The sequence below is a fragment of the Lissotriton helveticus genome, chromosome 10 (genome assembly GCF_964261635.1).
Source record: "Lissotriton helveticus chromosome 10, aLisHel1.1, whole genome shotgun sequence".
NCBI lineage: Eukaryota > Metazoa > Chordata > Amphibia > Caudata > Salamandridae > Lissotriton > Lissotriton helveticus.
The window spans coordinates 35,023,044-35,043,623 of NC_136071.1; the positions used below are offsets into that span (position 1 = coordinate 35,023,044).

At 46.6% G+C, this 20,580-nt stretch overlaps 1 protein-coding gene across 1 annotated transcript in view; it reads right to left on the bottom strand.

Moving 5' to 3' along the window:
* LOC144785826 (adiponectin receptor protein 2-like) overlaps positions 1 to 20,580 on the bottom strand; it is a 368,390-nt gene that overhangs the window by 264,293 nt on the left and 83,517 nt on the right. The window contains exon 2 of the mRNA XM_078664672.1: positions 3,876 to 4,047. Coding sequence (XP_078520798.1) covers positions 3,876 to 3,974 — 99 coding nt within the window. The 5' untranslated portion in view covers positions 3,975 to 4,047. The remainder of the gene's footprint in view (positions 1 to 3,875; positions 4,048 to 20,580) is intronic.

Here is a 20,580-nt window from a genome sequence, read left to right on the forward strand (position 1 = left end):
GTTTTATTGCTTTTATTGTATTGCCTGTATTTTCATTGTTGTGTCTGTGACTGCTGTTGTCTGCCTTCCCCCGCTGCCTGTACGTGGTCCGTGCCCCTTTTTCTTCCCTCTGTTCCGCTCGCTGTCCCCGTGCTCTCTCTGCCCGGTCTTTCCTTTTGTATCCCTCGCTGCCCCGTGTCTCTGCCCGGTTTTCCCTTCTGTTCCCCTCGCTGCCCCCGTGCCTCTCTGCCCGTTCTGCCTTCTGTTCTTAGCTGCCCCTATATTTCTGTTTTTTGCCTCTGTGCCATTCGTTTTTTGTGCCCGTCTGCCCTCTGTGCCACTCGTTTTTCCCTTGTTTTTGTGCCCCTTTTGCCTTCTGTGCCACTCGATTTTCCCTCGTTTTTTGTGCCTTCCTGCCCTCTGTTCCACTCGTTTTTTGTGCCTTTCTGCCCTCTGTTCCACTCGTTTTCCCTTCGTTTTGTGTGCCCTTCTGCCCTCTGTTCCACTCGTTTTTTGTGCCTTTCTGCCCTCTGTTCCACTTCGTTTTCCCCTCGTTTTTTGTGCCCTTCTTCCCTCTGTTCCACTCTTTTTTTGTGCCCTTTTGCCTTCTGTTCCGCTTGTTTCCCCAGCCGCTGTGCCCCCTGCGGCCCCGCCCCCTGACTGCCCATTCGCTGCCCCCGCCTCCCGATTGTATTGTTGTGGTCTTGCCGCCCCTGCGCCAACATTCACAGCTCTTGTGTGCTGTGAGGACGCATGGGCGTTTCATTTTTCACTACGACAGGTACTCGAGTCCTGCGGACCCCCTGGGAATGTCTCACGGACCCCTAGGGGTCCGCGGACCACAGTTTGGGAAATGCTGGTCTAGGTTATTGGCATCTATAACTCTGGACGTGTAAATGTGGTACTGTGAGCAAGCCAAACCGACCAACATTTACTGATTATATAAGAAGGCTCAGTCTCTGTATTATGAAGTTGTGTTGTTTTAAATACACAGACCTGCTAGATTATTAGGACCCATATAACATGAAAAGAAACAGCTCAGACTCTCCCTCTCAGACAAGACTCTCAACACAAGGAGCAAGTTCATCGCCTGCATGAAGGAAGTTGCCTGCTGGATGAAGACCAACTCTTTCAAGCTCAACACCGACAAGACAGATGTAGTGAGTTTCAGAAAAAACAGCATGCTGTGGATGTCCACCAACCCCAACCACCACACCAGGACCCTCTGGATTACCATTTACAGCAAGCTGAACATGACTGATCAAGTCAATGCCATCACTGCATCCTGCGTCCACACTCTGAAGACAGTGAGGAAGATCTTCAAATGGCTTTCAAGCAACACCAGAAAACCCGTCACCCATACCCTCATCATAACCAAGCTGGACTATGGGAACACTGTCTATGCCAGAAACACCAAGCAACTCACCAGACAAATATGAACCATTATGAACAAGGCAGTCAGACTCCCATCAGAATACACATCACACCACAGCTTAGGGAACTCCACTGTCTCCCAATACAAAAAATGCGCCCAGTTCCAACTCCTCAATCCTAACATCCAAGGCACTACACAACATAGGACCCGCCTACCTGAACAGTTGTATCTACTTCCATCAACGACTCAGACACCTCCGCTCCACCGTGCTCCTACTCATATAGAGTCCGCGTGTTGCGATTTTGCATGATCGCCACCAAAGCTTTGGGCTGATGCTGATGGTTTTACGACTTTCAGCATGCACTGAGGCCTACTAACCAGACTTCAGTGCTAGTACTTTGACCATTAAAAGTTTAATGTTACATTGACAATGCCCAAACCCAAATTACATAACTTTACTTACTTATAAGTCCATAGTATATGGTACCAGAGGTAGCCAGGGCATGAAATGAAATGAAAAGAGAATTTATAAAGCGCGGTAGCTGCCCTGAGGCGTTCTAGCGCTAAAATGAGTGATGCTTTCAGGTAAAACTGCTAACAAGAGATTTTATTCAGGTTTCTAAAAAAGGACGTTTTTTAGGTGTTTGCGGAACAGGAACATGTAAGTTAAAGTGTCCCACCAGGGCTGCAGCACTGATTGTGCCACCTTGGATGTTACAACATCAAAACAGGTCTCCCTGCCTTGTACTGCAGACTGGCAGAGCAGTTTTAAACTGCTAACCCAACTTTGCCATTTAAACCAATGACAAACCCCAAACCTCCCTTTTTAATATAAATAGGTCACCCCTACAGCAAGCCTATTGAGTCCTAAGGCAGTATATCAAAAAGCAGGACATTCTCTATGTCCTAACAGTAAAGACCCCAAATTGTGGTTTTTACTGTGGAAAAGCTAGAAGCCCTATTGAAACGTACAGGGTTACACGCTAACCAATCCACTGTTCTAACTGCTGAATTGGACTACTAATGTTGGGACTTCAAGGTATCACGTTGACTGTCATTGTAAGACATTGGGTTGCTGGTTGAGGGGGGATGAAGCCCTACTCAAGCAGCAACCACAATCCTTGTCAGGATGAACTCACAAGCAACCCCTAAATTTACCTGTGCTCAACCCTTGGTAGCTTGGCACAGAGCAGTCAGGCTTAACTTAGAAGCAATGTGTAAAGTATTTGTGCAACGTCTCAAGCAGTAACACAGTGAAAACACACCATAAAATGTTCCCACAACAGAGGCAGAAAAATAGATTATTCTCTAATAAATAAAATAAGACCTTAACTATAAAAATCCAATCAGTAAAACTGGAGATTTTCAAGTTTAAAGATTTCAGTGAAAATAGCGTCAAAAGCACAAAGCGCCACTGTGGATATCTAGGTCAGGCCGGACCAAGTCACAAGTTCAGTTCGACCACAATGGAGCACGGGCCGGCTACACAGACCAAACTAGGTCCACTGAAAAAGAGGAGCATTGTGAGGTCTGGCACTGAGGATGTGTCGCGAAGCCAAGGAGATGCGTCAGTTCTGAGGTGATCCAGTGTTGCGACGAGAGGGACTGCGTCATCGTCAAGGATCCCCATGATGAGGGCTTGCCTCTTACCTTACTGAGTTCCGCAAGGGGCTGAAGACATTGCTATTTGAGTAACCCCCGTACTAGGAGAGGCTAAGCAAAACACCTGCTCAGCGCCAAGATACCTTCACAGGTGATAGTGTTCTGTACAGATACTCGTAACATAACGTAATACATCTTCCCTCTTAATCTGGATGACATTCTGATTGAGCAACGGCTAATACTCCTAAGGCTCTCACTGTGATTCCGAAGCTGCCTCTTCTTTCCTCAGTGACCATACTCTCTACTTATGGTGAGGGAGTCTCCTAGGCTCTTTAAATCTCTCAACGGAGCATGAGACAAACCAGCAAGCCCTCTTCCAATAGGAGTAAATGCTAGAAACCTCACACCCCCACAAACGTTCGACTTTTCATTGCCCCTTCCTATGGTTGCCTACCCCTCCTCTCATTTTCTTCAGATTGTTTTTTCTAGGGTTCCCTATAAAGTCCAGAACCGCCTAAGACCCCATTGTCATTCCTGGTGAGCTGTTTATATGCTCAGAATTCAGTGGTGATGCGCACATCTACACGTTATTGAATGCAAGCAACTTGTGGGAGCAGCGTGCCCAGCTTCCCTTGGCATCACTTTCTTTAAACTTCTTTCATGTAAATTCCAATGCTACCAAAATGACAGACAGAACTCAGAGTTGGCAACAGCTGAAAGTCTATAGGAACATGAGAACAATAGTCACTAGAGAGGAATCCTTATTTAAAGTATTAAGTTGGTACCAAAGAGAAGAAATGTAAAACAGAAGGACACACCCTGTGTAGCAAAGCCCATTACTGAGGTCTAAAGACAGTGCTGCCATAAAAGACCTGCACCCAACGATATGCAAGTTGCTTCTAGGCCTCACAAAGCTTACCTCAGAGTGAGGATACCCGTTGCCAGTGGCCCCTAAATTCTGTGATAGTTGGATCTCTCTTGCATGGAAGATGTTGGCTTCTTGCTCGTGCGCAGCCATTCCCTTGGCCGGTAGGAGGAGCAATGATGAAGCAGAGATCAGCCTAGGTCTCTTCTTACTGCCATGTCATCACCTGAAATCGACAAGAATAGCACGTTGAAGTTGCCATTGTTTCAGCTTGTGGTTTAAGGCTGAATCTGCCCTCGTTTGTTCATCCCACCCATCAACCATCTGGCTGCAAGGCTTGTAGATTATTTGAACACACCATTGGCCAGCAACTCTCAGATGTATATGGAGATGTAAGCACTGTGAAACTACTGAAAAGGGTGCAGATACCTTGGTATTAAAGATGAAGCATTTGGTCCCTCTGGACCAAAAGTTAGGGTGAGATTGATTGATAATTGGGAAAATAATGCAATTCCTCAGAGATGAGTACTTGGCATGGGAAAGGATCTGAATTCCCCAGAGCCTTCCCTACCCGCAAATTATGTTCTTATTGCCTTTATCAAGTTCAATCACAACACAAGCTACTCCTAATGTCTATTGGTACCTTTAAGCTAAGTAAGTGTATAATAAGAAATAGAGATGGATATAGCGTCAACGTTTTGAGTTTATGCCGATTGTCAAAATTAAGGTAAATGAATGAGGTAACTATGGCTCGGTTCAGGTTAAGAGTTAAGGGGGGAAGTAAGGTCACAGGAAGGGTTAATCTAATGTTAATGTTTAGGGTGAGGGTTATGTTTATGATGCTCTATGGAAATAATTGTTGGGATCAAGGTTAGGTTAAGGGTTAGGGCAAGGGTTAGGTTTAGGTATTGATACACAATTATATGTAAGGTAATGAAGGTTGGTGTTCAGGTTAGGGTAAAGGTATAGGTTAAGGTTTGTTTTGGTGAAAGCAAAGGCTGCAAAATAAGAATTAAAAAGTAGGACATTCACTGAAGGGGCCTGCTGTAAGGAACGTTCTGTAATAGGCATTTCACTGCCACTTCTTTGTTATGACACAGTTCCAGAGTACAGCAGTAAAACCTGACATTCTGGTCTGTCAGTCCATTAAAACACCTCAGTCCAGCTGCTCAACCACGTGTGATTAGACACCCAAAGGTATTACTAAAAGCCCATTTCAAAATATTTTTTTTAATTATGTCAAAGCTTATGAAGTAGTGTTGTATTTATGCTACAGGGCTACAACATGATAGTGATGCAGGTTGGAAAATATACTTTCTATTAGACTATCAAAAAACTGGCAGAGCCAGGTGCTCAGAGATACAAACACAGGAAGCAAAAAAAAAGGCAATCACCGAGCAGGATATAATGGGATAGAGGTGCTGCTAGCTACTTTATGAATTCAGTGTCAGTTTTAAACCTTGTCAGGCTGCTATCTTTATCTACCACCCGGTTCTTTTAATTTTTTCTTGAAAAGGTGTCCAGGAAAGATTAATATAGTTTCTCTTATGGCTTTTATATTTTAATTTGCTTTTTAATGAGAAAAAAATCCAGAATTTTTCAAACAAAACCAAACAAACATTTTATACCAACCATTTGCTTACTTTTTAAAATGTTATGGGTCTGATTTAACTGCCCTCTGCCAGGGCGGAGGGGAACATTATTTGTCATCCTGATAGATGTGCCACCTGCCCAATTATTACATGTCTGCTGGCCCAGTGGGCATTTCAAGCATTGACAGGAACCGCACCACGGCGGTTTCTGGCAATGCTTTGTAAATTTGCGGGACAGCTGAGTCAAACATGACACAGCCATACTACAGAGTAAAAAAAAAATCTTTTTAAAAAGAAAATCTAAAAGCGGGATTTTCTTTTTGAAAATAAAGAAAACAATCCCACCTCACTATGGGCGAAACTTCCCACGGTGAGGGTGGCATTGAGATCTTTTAAATTCCTCTTACAGCCAGGTTTTTTCTGGCGGTGACGGGCTTTTAAATTTTAATTTGCTTTTTAATGAGAAAAAAACAGAATTTTTCAAATAAAACCAAACAAACATTTTATACCAACCATTTGCTTACATTTTAAAATGTTATGGGTCTGATTTAACTGCCCTCTGCCAGGGCGGAGGAAAAAATTATTTGTCATCCTCATAGATGTGCCACCTGCCCAATTATTACATGTCTGCTGGCCCAGTGGGCATTTCAAGCATTGACGGAAACCGCCATCACGGCGGTTACTGCCAATGCTTTGTAACTTTGCGGGACAGCTGAGTCAAACATGACACAGCCATACTTAAGAGTAAAAAAATAAATCTTTTTAAAAAGAAAATCTAAAAGCGGGATTTTCTTTTTGAAAATAAAGAGAAACAATCCCACCTCACTATGGGCGAAACTTCCCACGGTGTGGGTGGCATTGACATCTTTTAAATTACTCTTACAGCCAGGTTTTTCGTGGCGGTGACGGGTATTGAAAAACGGCTATATGTCCGCCCTTTTAAATTAGACAGGCAAACAGATAGCCAAACTTCCGACAGCCCTTACTCCTTCGGGCGGTTGAAAGAAACTGACCACGGCAAAGAAGGAGTAACCTCTGCCTTTTCAAACTATGGTCCACCTGAAATTACATTTGTCAGGAGGACCATAATCTTGGCAGGGAGAGAACAATTTCACCCTTGTGGAGGAGTTCCCTCTCTGTCAAGATATAAATCAGGCCCTATATCTGTTGTAAAATGCTCTATGAAATGGGACATATGCAGTGCTATTCAGAGTTTAGGACTATCAATAAAGGTCCTGTGATACTTCAAGAGAAGTACAATATGCTACAGCACGGGGCAGAAAATAGGGTGGGAGCCATTAGTGGTGCAAGCAATATTCTCGTGGCAGAGCTGTGGAAATGAAACTTGTAAACATAGAACTTAAATTGCATCCCCAGACAACGAAGCAGCTTTCGTCTAATCAATGGGTTCTGGTTTTGGGCGTTCTGTCAATTCCAGACATTCTATCTGTCTACCAGCTACTCTCAAATCCACTTAATATTGTGAATTAAGTCCCCCTTAGGTGTTCATAGAATATGTTCACATTTCATCTAGTTCTCTTTAGTTTCTAATTCAACTTAGAAGCATTATTACATCTAAAACATCTGCATCACAAACTGATTCAGGACTTTCAACATGATGGAGCTCAACATTCCTCAAGATGTAGCTGCGTACACCAGTTGCCGACCATTAGAGTATGTTGCATAGATCATTTCAGGTGTGTTGAGGGTCATTCTTTACAACTAGGCATGTATGGTTAGCCAACGGTGCAACATTCTTTAAACAGAACCGCCTATCTCAACTGACCATACATCTGAGATATATTAATTATGCAATCTCTGTCACTGATGTCAATCAATCAATCTGGATTTGTATAGTGCAGCTAATAATCTGTAAGGATATCCATGTCCTGAGAGCACTGCTGCTGGGAGACTCTATTGAAAAGCCAGTTCTAGAGCCCTTTTCTGAACTCCAGCAGAGAAGATGAGGTTCAGAGTTGAAGTGGGAGGTCGTTCAAGAACTTTGCAGCGCGTTAGGAGAAGGAGCATCCTCCACTGTTACTATGGCAAATGTGGGGGGGATGTTCAAGGAAGAGGGAAGGTGGAAGTTCAGGCGGTGGTTGATGTATGCTGCTCGCTGGTTGTGGAGGGCTTTTGAGGTGTTGATCAACAAATTGAACTGGCATCATTTCTGAATGGGAAGCCAGTGGAGCTTCTTGATGTGGGGGGTGATGTGGATCCGTCCATTTAGGAAAGTCAAGGATGAGTCTGGCCACTGAGTTCTGTATGATTTGAAGTCTCTTGAAAAGATGCGAGGAGATTCCTACATAGAATGCGTTACCGTAGTCCAGTCGGCTGGTTACAAGGGCTTGTGTGCCGGTCCGCCTGGTGTCGATGGGGAGCCACTTGAAGATTTTGCAGAGTATGCGAAGGGTGAGGAAGCAGGTGGAAGATACTGCGTTGATCGGTCTTTTCAATTTGAGCTTACTGTCCAGGATAGTGCCAAGGTTGTGGGCGTAGTGGTTCAGAGTGGGTGAGAATCAAAGTTCGGGAGGCCACCAGGTGACGTTCTATGGGGAGGAGTTGTTCCAGAAGATCACCACTTCTGCCTTGTCTGTGCTGAGTTTAAGGCAGTTATCGCTTATCCAGTCAGCAATGCTCATCTTGCACCTGCAGAAGTTGGTCAGGGTGGCGGAGGGGTCTTCTGATAGTGAGAGGATAAGCACAGTATCGTCAGCGTAGGATATGATGTTCATTCAATGCGATCTGACGATGTATGCCAAGGGAGTCATGTAGTTGTTTAACAGGTGTCAGGAAGTCCCTAATCAAAACGAGGATGACAGAAGACAAAACGAAGACGAGTGAATGCCACCTTACCTCTTTCCCCTCCTTTATTTACAGCCTGTATGGAGTGAGCCACGAAACACCTCCACTGAAAACACTATAATCTACGGCCCCTTTAAGACAGACGTCTCTGCTGCCCACGGGGGAGATCACATGAGGGGGGAGAGGCCTTTTGAGGATGAAGCGGAAGGACCGGAAAAAGAAGGAGGACAGAGGCAGGAAACGCTAGACAGTTCGAGTCGGGATGTCAAGACGCTAACGCTAGCTGGCGGTGTCCTGAAGCAGAGCAGAGAGGCCCACGACGAACCGACGACAGCAGACGGAGTCCGGTCGTCGCAGGGACAAGGCGCAGAGACCCGCCACGGCCCCGGAGGGTCGTGGCTTACTCAGGTGCATGGGCGCTTGAAAGAGTATTGGAGGCGAGGGGGAGGGAATGGGAGAGACGGGGAGGGCCTTCGAGGAGTGTGCTGACAGCGTTATATCGCATACGCGAGTGTAGAGTGTGCACCATTTTTCTTTCTTTTGAAGCCCTCATCACCCCTCCCTTCCTCCTCACCCTTGGGTGCCGGGACCTTCCTCCTTTGAAAACACCAGTTGATTTTATTTTGGTGTTGCTGCTCCCACACGCCCTGCTCCATATAAAAGAGGTCAATTTAATAGGAGACTTATCTCCGCCCCTTTTTTTCTTCCGAGGGAAACGGTTGAACAAGGAAACGCCGAGTGTGAAGAAACACCAAAGGGATCCTACGAGAAAGAGACGATAAAAGACACGATAATTACCATTCTTTTTCTTTCCATATTCAATTTATGTGCATCATTTTCGTCGAATAAAGAACCATAAAGATAAAAAAAACACGGAGTGAAGAAGTTTTACTGGCCCTATTGTTATACCTTTTCACAACAGGGTAGTGCTAATGGATGAACCTTGAGGGGCAGTACAGATAGTGTTCTTGGGTTCCAAGGTGAAGAGAGGAAGGCAGATTCTCTGGGTTCTTTAGGGGAGGAAGGAGGTGATCCAATTGAGGGCGTCTCCTTGGATTCCAATGTTGTGAAGCCTTGTGATCAGGGTGTGGTGTAATACTGTGTCAAATGCTACTGAGAGGTCAAGCAGGATTACGGCCACTGCTTTTCCTTGGTCAAGGAGTGATATGATATCGTCAGTGGCGGCAATCAGGGTGGTTTTGGTGCTGTGGTTGGTGCGGAATCTGGATTGAGAAGTGTCCAGAAGATTGTTGTTCTCCAGGGGATCTGTGAGTTGGCATTTGGTGGGCTTCTCGAGGACTTTGGCAGGAAAGTGCAGGAGAGACATGGGGCGGTAGTTCTTGAATTTGTTGGGGTCAGTGGATAGGTTCTTGACTAGGGGCTTGACTTATGCATGTGATGGTGAGCTCTCTGCTGATCGTCTTACTCTTAAGGTTGAAGATGTGGTGGGGGCAGGGGTCCGTGGGTGCTCCTGACTGGACCGAGTTTATGATCGGCTGTGGTGTCTTGCGTGGGGAGCTGGTCCCAGGTGGTGAGCAGGTGGTCGTGCTCCTCATTTGTGGGAGTGAAAAGGCTGAGGATGTGGGTGGGATGGGGTTCAACGTTTCTGCAGATGCTGGAGATATTGTGGTGGAAAAAGCCTGCCAGGGTGTCGCAGAGTTCTTGGGAAGTGGAGATGATGTTTTCAGTGACTGAAGGGCTAGAGAAGTCTCTGACGATGTTGAAGAGTTCTTTGCTGTGGTTGGAGCTTGCATTTATGTGATCGTCCAGGGTGCTTCTTTTCTAGGAATTGGTGGCATTGGTTGAGGGCTGTTTTAGATATGGCTCGGTCCGTGGGCTCCATGCTAGTGCACCATTTCCTTTCAAGCCGTGTACAGGTGCGTTTCATGGTTTTTAGCTCCGTAGTGTACCACCTGGCCGGCTTTGAGGACCTTTTGAGCTTGGTGGGTTTGCTGGCGGCGACTCTGTCAGCGCAGTCTGTGATCCAGGAGGAGAAGTTCTTGACTGCCTGTTCTAGGTTGGTTGCACGGAGTGGGCAGGATGTGTTGAGGGCCTTGGTCCACTGGCTTTCTGGGACTTTGTTTCAGCTGCAGTATGGTGTGCTGGGTGGCTTGGGGGCGGTGCTGGGGAATCACACAAGATGTTGAAGTGGACGATGGTATGGTCTGTCCAGGTAAGTTGGGTGACATGGCTGTACTTGACTCTGTCGCTGGCCGTGAAGATGTGGTCAAGTGCGTGTCCTGCGATGTCTGTGGGGTTGGTGACAAGTTGTTTGAGGCCAATGCTGCTTATCCTTTCGTGGAGGTTGGCAGTGTTGGTACCATTGGGGTCGAGGTGAAAATGTAGGCCATCAAATAAGATGTTGTATTTGGAGCTGATGGTGAGTCGAGTGATGCATTCAGGAATACCATTGCTGAAACTGGGGCATGGGTGTCTCTGATGGTGGATCTGCTGTTGGTTCGGAGTTGGAAGATGAGGTGTTCCATGATAGGGGTGACATCATCTTTGGTGGTGATGCAGTGGATGGTTTCCTTGAGGATGAAAGTAATTCTTCCTCCATACTTGTTGATGCCATCTTGTGTGCTATCTTGTGGCCGCTGGAGTAGCTGAGGCGATGTTAGGTGCAGATGCAGGTTTGAGCCAGGTCTTGGTGAGGAAGATGACATTGGGGGTGAAGGAGGTGATGGTGCCCCAAATCTCAGTGGCATGCTTGCAGAGGGATTGTGAATTGAGCAGGAGGCATTGGAGATGGTCTGGGTGGTCGTGGTAGGTGTGGTAGTGGTTGCAGAGCATGCTGGTGCTTTGGTGTTGCAGGAGAAGAGGTAGTGCCGGCAGATAAAAGGTCTTGGAGCTACGTAGCTTTGGGTTGCAGTAGAGCCAGGGTTCCTGGTGCTGGGCCTGGACTGGCGGGGTGCCCACTGCAAGCGTCAGCTGCACTATCTCCTCCATAAGTAGTCCTGGCAGATGGGAGGGGCGCTGGGGGGGGGCAGGCAAGCAGGAGGAGGGAAGCAGGGCAGTATAAGAGGAAAAAAATCATCGGAAGCAGTGCAAAAGAACAATTAAGCAAATACAGATACATCTATTAAGAGTCCTCAATACAATGGTACAAAATTAGAAACACAATGACAACAATGTTAAGAAAAGGACTATAAGGCTAAGTCACAAAATTTCACAAGTAATGCCGCAGCAGCGGGGAGCTGGCACCTAGACCACGAGGTGTACTTGTTTGGAAGACCACGGGGCACTATTTAGTATGAACATGAAGCGAGACAGGAAGAGGAATCGGGGCAAAGGAGCTGAAAAGACAATAGCAGTCAGCAATGTGGAAAGATTCACATTGTGTGCACATCAAGCAGAAAAAGAAGTAATATTTGGCAATTTTGTGGACTTCAAGAGTAATGGCACAGTTCAACAACACAGCACTCAAGACTAAGCTACGGTGATAAGTTGACGAACGTTTTGAGACATCTCTCACCCTCCTCCCGGGTGGAAAGACGAGAATTTTTGTTGTGATCTCATTAAGATCCCAATTTTCCTTTCACAAAGAACTGGGGTAACTGTCACTGACAAAGCATGATGAGATTATATACCAGTTTCCAGATACCAGAGCAGTGTCATTTTTCAGTCTCTAGAGGCAGCAATTTTCTTTTAATTTAATTTTCCTTTAAAAAAATATTTGTGAGGTGTGAGTGGATGAGTTTGTTGTAGTCAGCTTCCAGCACTAGCTGAGCAGGTCAGCTCTGCTGCTCTTTGCTTCTCTCAAAATGACTACTAGGGCCTCATTATGGGTATGCGCACTGTTCCACTAGGACAGTGTGCCATATCATCTGTTCCCAAATCCCACGTCTATTCTCGGAACAGCACATTAGTGACGAATGGACCAGTTGCTTGAAGGCACCAGTCTGTCTTTCACTGTGCAGGGTGCAACCAGTCTGGCTTTCAAACGGGGGTAGAGATGCCTTACAGGCAGGTGGAGTGAGTCACTGCACACACCATCAGGGAATACCTTCCAAGGGGCACAGTTGTCAGTGCAAGTAATGATGTCGTTTTTTCCTCTGTCCCGTGTCTATCATATGGCACAGGCAAAAAAGAAAAGGATTTATTTCATCACACACCAAAGAAATAAGGAAACGCCCCCTTGAGATCAGTTACAGAAGAGGCTGAGAAAGAATCTACAGCTCCTTCAGCGAAACCAAAGTGCCAGGGTAGTGCAAAAAGCAGGTGCAAACATCTGCTGCGCCCCTGGGGAATCTTTGCACCTACATCAGACTACCACTGCCAGTTAACATAACCATCATTATTAATATGTCCTTTTTTCTACTCCAAGTGCTCCTTCCCGATTTTAGGAAAAGGGGATCCCTTTTCAAGTGAGATATCTGAATATTCATTGTGAGTATTAGATATCCGTATCAGTGGTAGAGAAAGCAGTGGGTTCCACTCAGCAATTTATACATACTCCAAGGCCCCTGTCTTTTCCTCTCGTTCAACTTTTGCTGGGCAAACAGTATAGACCCACAGATACCAACATGCTGGTCCACACCCTGTCCATCAAGATGCTGTTCCCTTTACCTAGTCAAGGAAAATGACAAAAAGCCAAGATTGCAGGGCTGGTCGCTAGAGTCATGGAAACCAGTATTGGTCTTATTACATATCTACGTTGATGTATCTGTGTCTGGAGAATGGGCTGGTGCCAAGTCTACTGAAGAAAGTACACGCCAATGAGTGCTGTATACCGTTAAGCTGTTGGTCTCAATGTTATGGTATTTTGTACATTATTTATATAACTATGCAGCCCTTAAGCAGTTTTAAAGCGTTGGAATGGAATAGAAGCAGGAAAAAGATGAAAGTGTTCAGCACAGTGGCACTTTCTTATAGGGTGCTTCAAGGAGGCCACAGAGAAATGGGGGCATGGGGAATCGATCCAACCTGTGTCTCTGTACATACTAGTCAATTCTCTCTAAACTTCATAAAATAACTTTGTGCGTGGTTCTTTCTTCTTTGCTGCCACTGACCTCTCTCCCATTATCACCTCCAAACCACTGGGCCCCATCCTTCTCAGACATTCATCAAGTCTGCTATTTATTAGGTCTGTAGTCTCCAAATGTCAGGTCAAACAGATATAACAATCTAATAGCCAGTAATGGCATAGTGTGCATAGCAATCGTTAGGAAGTTCAAAAATAATTTTTTACAACTCAAGGAATTAGTCAGTCAAAACATCCAAATTAACCCCTCTTTCAAAGGAAAAACAACCGGGATGTTTTAAAAAGATGATGTATAGAACTGGGAGCATTTAGTAAGAGAATATCTCTGAAACGTAATCTCAGTGGGGCAGTCATATTCCCCACCACTATCATGGACCAAATTTCCACAAGAGCCAGAGCCACTGCAGATTTTTAGTATACCTAAATTATAAATTTACATACAATTAACAAAAAATTTAAAACATGTCGAACGTCAGTGGGTATCCTGAAATTCATCTTTTATGTAGCAACATTAGACACCACTGCTACATGGCTTATGGGATGGAGGTTGGTAGGCAGCAGGGATACGTTTTTTCTGCTTGAGAGATCCATCAGAGAGATTCCTGCCCCCGCTTCCCTGTGGCACAGCGGGCTGTCAATCATTTTATTTGGAGTACAATTACATCCCAGGAGCATTGTTCTTTTATAAAGTGACTTCATGCAGGGTGGATTTACACTTTTCATCTTCCAAATAAAACATTCTTCATCATCTGTTCTTCCAGCCACCCAGCACCATTTGTATTCTGATTAGATTATGATGAGAACTTGCTTACAATACCCTTTGTACCTGCCAACCAGTTGCATTACTTTCCGGTAGCCCATCCCCCTGGTGGTTATGCTTACCCGCTAAGAGCCAGATGCCCTGGGCGAGGTGAGACACTGGCATGGCCTGGTGAACGAGGAATTCTCCTTCCCTTTTACAGATACCTTGCTAAGGCAACATGACTTCAGGTTGTGTCACCCAGCTGGCAGTGTGATGTCATAAAGTCAGGGAAATGAATGCAGGCCAACTATAACTCAGCCCCACCTAGTATTCTAACTAACTTGTCCCTAAGATACAAGCACTCATTTCTATATAAATTAAGAAGAATTGTAATTACAAATCCCCTGCCCTCAATCTTGTAGCCCCTCAAACAGCTGTAAGAGCGGTCATGGTAAGTAAATCTGTCTTAGCACCGTATATTTATACAGACAGTTTTAGAGAGGTTTTAACCAGTATAGGATCATAAATGCCACTAAGCATTAGTCTAAGTTCTGTAAACATATTTTATATGGGCTATTTTTTTCAGATAATTAGCTTTTGTTTATCAATTTTTAGCAATATAGTTTCATGATCAAAGTAGGAGTGGTGCTGCGAGAGAAGGGAAAGAACTAGCATGGTTCTGAATTGCATAGATTACACCAAATTTTTAAATGTGGACATTTAAGATTTTCATTTTACCTGCACAATTTACAAACTTCTGGGCCTGATGTCCAAGTTGCCAACCATTCGCAAAATGATTTGTGGTTGCAACATTTGTCATGTGGGATGCATTAAGGGTCGCAAAACAAGGGTTTCCAAAAACAAAACAGTTCTGCAAAGATTTACGAAATACTTAATCTGTGACTGTGAGAAGTTGGCCTGATGTGCAGTGCTCACTATTCTAGTGATCACTATATATCAGTCCAAACAACCCTTATTGATGATTGGTTGTAAGTCAACCTTATAGACCAGCTATCCTAGTAGCATGGATACGAGCAGTCTAAGGCTAAGACTCTAGAGGGCGTGTTAAGCCAGCTGTTTTACCATCACATTACCCCTTGAACACCCAGTGAAAGGACACCACACAAGTGTTATGAAAATAAACAGTGTATTTATTAGAATCACAACAGCCCTGTACTCTTTATGAGGACAGGGTGCTAGGCACACAACAAAACTCTTACGAAAATACTTAAGTTAGCACAGTATATACAAATGCCCGAGGGGCACGAAAAACCATATATTCTAAAAGTGGAATGCGAAATTACTAGCAGGTAAGTACAATACTAATAGGCTTTGGAATCGCTAGGACTTGACTAAAGAATCGTTAGATTACTTCTAGGAGGCCCAGGGGACTCGGGTGCAGAGTGTGCACTCTCACGCGGGATGCGGGACAAAGTCTATGATAGCTAGTAAAGGTAAAGTTAGTGTTCACGGGCGAACCCGACCTGGTAGGGAGAAAACGAAAGTGGATCCTGACCCTTGGATAGTGAGGCTATGCTGGGGCACCGAAATGCCGAAGTTACCTAGCCCAGGGGCTGCAGCTGCATAGGTCTCAAAAGACGTCGGGAATCCTCGTTGACGAACCAGGAGCCTGGAAGAAAGATGCTGGCAGGCGACCAGTGAAGAGAGTTCGAAGTGATCCAAGCCTGGATCTTGAAGATGGACGATACCTGAAAGCAGAGGGGACCAAGTTCGTGACTACTAGCCAGTAGTCAGGGGGCACCAGGAGGGCACCGGATGTTAGTCACCTCGACTAGGTGAGTGGGCGACGCTGTGCTCTGCAGATCTCACGGTCCAGGAGGCGTTGTCGGCGACCAGGATGGAGGGGCGAGCTGTCCCACGATGGATGAAGCTGTCGGCGTCGAAGAACCCAGGATTGGGCAACAAAGCCTTGGCTAATTCAAGCCCACGCGGTGGACTCAAAATGGCGTCTTGAGTGGACCAGGAGGGTCCGGGGTGCTCCTCTTCTGGAAGGGAGCAAGAGCCAGTCTGGAGCAACCAGACCAGCAGCAGTGATGTCGTCGGGCGTCGTTCAGAAGGCCACAAGCCAGCGGGCTAGTAGCCAAACAACGCGGTGAGCAGCAAAAAGCAGAAGGGCCCCACGCCGATCGTGGAGATGCTGGGGGGCTGCTCTTCGGTGCTGGAGCTGCTCAGGGTCGGGGCTTCTCGGACCCCAAAGCACTCGCCAGTAGATTACTCGGCGGGCTTGCTGTGAAGAAGTCGTGCAGTCTTGGCAATAGCCGGTCCCTTGAGGTCTCGTCGCACTCACTGTTCTCAGCTTGGCTGTAGAGGTGAGTAGAGGTCGGAGGTGCCAGGGAAGCCGGGTCTTGTCGAGCTGGGCAGTCAGATTCCGGAGGAAGGACTTGCAGCAGGCCGCAGATGGTGCCTGCGGATGCAGGGTGACTACTCCTTAGTCACAAGGGAGAATCTTGAAGAAGAAATCTTGATGTCCTTTCGCAGAAAGTCGTGTCTTGATTCCAAAGATGATCTAATTTGGAAGGGGGCCTGCTCCTACCTTTATCTGGGAAAAGGGGGCTGGCACGCGACTAAGTCCTGCCCTATGGGTGGGACCAGGAGGGGGGTGGTTACACCCCTCTCCTTTGGCGGGCTTTCCCCAGCTCAGGGTCTGGTGTGCCCCTGGAACTGGTTCAAGCCGGCCTATGCACAGTGAGCACCCGGGTGCCACTTGCAGTCACCTTCCTCTGAAGCCCTGCCTACCTAGAATACACAAAACCCTGTCTGGGACGGTGCTGGCACCGCCCCTGGCAGGAAACCCTTTGTCCTTATCTCCTGCTCTGGGAGGACTCCCAGCAGCAGGAGGGCAGACTTGTGTCTCGGTGGCAGCATCCATTTTGTGGAGCTGAGGCTCTGTTTGACTTTACCCGGGTTTACAGGTTACATGCATGTCGTGTCCCTCTAGAAGGGTGGAATGCTAACCCCGTCGCCAGAATTGGCGAGGGGTTAGTATTCCAATTCGTATGACACCTTACTCGACATGTTTTGATAAAGCGATACCAGAGTTGGCATATAACCGCGAGGATTATAATGCACTTAAGAGTATATGGTATGCGATATCATGGAAACGGCTAAGGGAGGGATCCTGAAAGCCGCAGACAGGCTCAGCTCATGCCAGAGCACTATCTCACACGATTCCAAGCACTCTGCCTTCAGGATTGTTAAGGCCTGCCATAGGAGTGACTGATAGGAGATCTGTGTGTCCATTTTAGGGTTAGATATAGGTATACTATATCTACAGCAAAGGGGGATTACACCACCTTGCCCCAGCTGTCGTGCAGCCAGTTGTGTCAGTTTAGTTAGTCAGCCCAGGGGTGGCACAATACGTGCTTCAGCCCCTGGGAGACTTCTGGGTACACCTCAGCCCTGGGTACAGGGACTTAGAGAGGGCCCAGTGCCAATTCAGTACCTGAGTACAATTTGGATAGAGAGAACAGCTAGGCTGTGGGTCTGATTAGCAGGCCCACAGCCAGGGAAAGTCGCAAACCAGTGCAGCAAAAAGCAAAAATCTGGGTGATCGTAGGATTGCAGACCCTACTCTCCTACATGACCCCCCCCCCAAACCTTGGGACAATAAACTAACCTTGACCAGGTGAGTCTTCTTGTTCTAAGTGGAAATACCTGGAGAGCCCATCAGCATTGCTGTGATCAGTACCAGGTCTATGCTCCACTGTAAAATCCATCCCCTGTAGGGAAATGGACCACCTAAGCAGTTTGGGGTTTTCACCCTTCATCTGATTTAGCCACAAGAGGGGCTTATGGTCGGTCTGAATGGTGAAGTGAGTGCCAAACAAGTAGGCCCTCAGCTTCTTCAGGGCCCAAACCACAGCAAAGGCCTCCCTCTCAATAGCTGACCAATTTTTCTCTCTGGGGGTCAGCCTCCTACTAATGAAAGCAATAGGCTGATCATTACCATCAAAATTCAGTTGAGACAGAACAGCTCCCACACCCAACTCAGAAGCATCTGTTTGGACAATGAATGGCTTGGAGTAATCTGGACTCTTAAGGATAGGTGCTGTGCACATGGCCTGCTTTAGGTCATTGAATGCTTTCTGACAGCTTGCTGTCCACTGAACTTTCTTTGGCATCTTTTTGCTTGTCAGGTCATTAAGAGGGGTCACTATGGACCCATAATTTCTGACAAACTTCCTGTAATAACCAGTCAGGCCCAAGAAAGCTCGAACCTGAGTCTGGGTGATTGGAGGAGCCCAGTCCTTGATGGCCTGTATTTTACTCTCCAATGGCTGAACCTGGCCTCCACCTACAAGGTGGCCCAGGTATACAACCTGTGTCTGCCCTATCTGGCACTTAGTGGCCTTGATAGTGAGGCCTGCCTTTTGCAGGGCCTCTAACACTTTCCTCAGGTGGACCAGGTGATCCTCCCAGGTGGAGCTAAAGACAGCAATATCGTCAAGATATGCTGCACAGAAGTCATCCAGCCCAGTGAGGACTTGATTCACCAACCTTTGGAAGGTGGCAGGTGCATTTTTCAAACCAAAGGGCATTACCACAAATTGATAATGCCCACCAGGGGTAGAAAATGCTGTCTTGGGTTTGGCCTCCTCAGCTAACCTGATTTGCCAATACCCAGCTGTCAAATCAAATGTACTTAAGAAGTTGGCAGAGGCCAATTTATCTATAAGTTCATCTGCTCTTGGTATTGGGTGGGCATCAGTCTTAGTGACTGCATTGAGGCCTCTGTAGTCTACGCAAAACCTCATCTCTTTCTTACCACCCTGGGTGTGAGGTTTTGGCACTAGAACTACTGGGCTAGCCCAAGGGCTATCTGAGGGCTCAATGACTCCCAGCTCCAACATTTTCTGCACTTCTGTTTTTTTTTTTTTTTTTTTTAATTTGTTTTTATTGTTGCATAAACAAGTATAATAAGCATCGTTATACATTTACATCGCGGCATCAACATTCTGCCGTTGGTATCCCGTTATGCAACTTTTCAAATTAACCTTTTTCACTTTTCAACTTAACCATAAACCGGGTCTCGACATTTTCTAGTTTACATAATAGTACGTAGTGTTTTGCGAGAGTATAGGTTTCCCTAGGCAGTGAACAGGTTACATCTCCAGACTGAAATCAACGTTATTACAATTCGCCAGGCTCAGTCACCCCGCCTCATCTTATGTCCCTACCCCATTCCTCCCTCTCACGCCGACTCCTCCTCTTCCCCTTCACTATCAGTGTCTTCACCCTCGGGTAATGGCTCACAGATCTCCCCCCTATATACATTCCACGGTGACCATATTCTATTCCATTTCCGTGGGTTGTGTCTCTGTTGGTAGACTGCCCTTTCAGTGATCATTAACAGGTCCATGTTTCTACTCCATTGAGTCAGGGTCGGGATAGTGCTCGCCCCCCAGTTCAGTGCTATGTCACGTTTTGCCAACATCATCCCAATAATTACCCATCCCTTCCCGTGCTGTGTAAGGTCTGTCGGGTTCCATACATTCAGTAGGCAGACCCTGGGATCAGGGAGCAATGAGGTGTGTAAGGTCTGACCCATTGTGCGTGTAACCCTCCTCCAGTAATCCTGGATATTTGGGCATTCCCACAGCGTATGGAACAGCGTACCCTCCTCCCCACAATTTCTCAGACAGTATGGATGATCCGCCCTCTGGATTCTGCGTAGTGTCGTGCGGGTGTAGTAGACCCTATGTAGGACTTTAAATTGAACTAGTCGAAAGCGTGTAGATATACCCGCCTCCTTGGGCGATGCCAATGCTGCATTCCAGTCCGCCTCCTCCAATTCCCCAACCTCGTCCTCCCAACGTTCCTTCAGTTTTACCAGTGGGTCTGGCAAGTTATTGAGCAGCTTGCGGTAGGTGAGTGAGGTAGCACTTGCTTCCATGTAGTCTGTTAGTAGCCGGTCCTCTAACGGAGCCGATTCTGGGACCGCGGTGCCTGGCTCCAACACAGACAGGAGAGCATGTCTGATCTGTATATATCTATATGTTTCAGTTATCGCCATCTCGTATTGTTCCCTCAGGACCGCGAAGGAGATCACTCCAACCCTTGTCCACATGTCCCCCACTGTGGAGATCCCAATGTCGTCCCACTGGTCAAACCCCTTACTACGTCGTAGGTTCCCCAGGCTCTTGGCATCCCACAACGGCGTTAGCTTGGTGATCACTCCCTCCCATCCTAGTCGCCTCTGAGCTTTATGCCACAGAGCCACCGTGTGTTTGGTCGGGCCTATCAATTTTGTTAACAGACTTTTATTATATAGCGGGGCCAGTAGGGTGTTCAGGCCTAGTTGTCTCCTGTCAGCCATGTATGCAGGATCAGTCTGAGCTGCATGTATCCACTGATTAATCACCTTAAGGTGCGCTGCCCAGTAGTACAATTCAAGGTGTGGGAGCGCTATCCCCCCGCTGTACCAGTCCCGTACCATTTTCACATGCGCGACCCTGGCCGGTTTATCTCCCCATAGGAGGCCTGATACTTGTGCTGATATCTGTCTGAAAAACGATGGTGGAACGATTGCCGGCGTGTTTTCTAGGACATACAAGAAGCGCGGCAGTGCCATCATTTTGAAAAGCGCCGCCCTACCTAGCAGCGTCAATGGGAGGG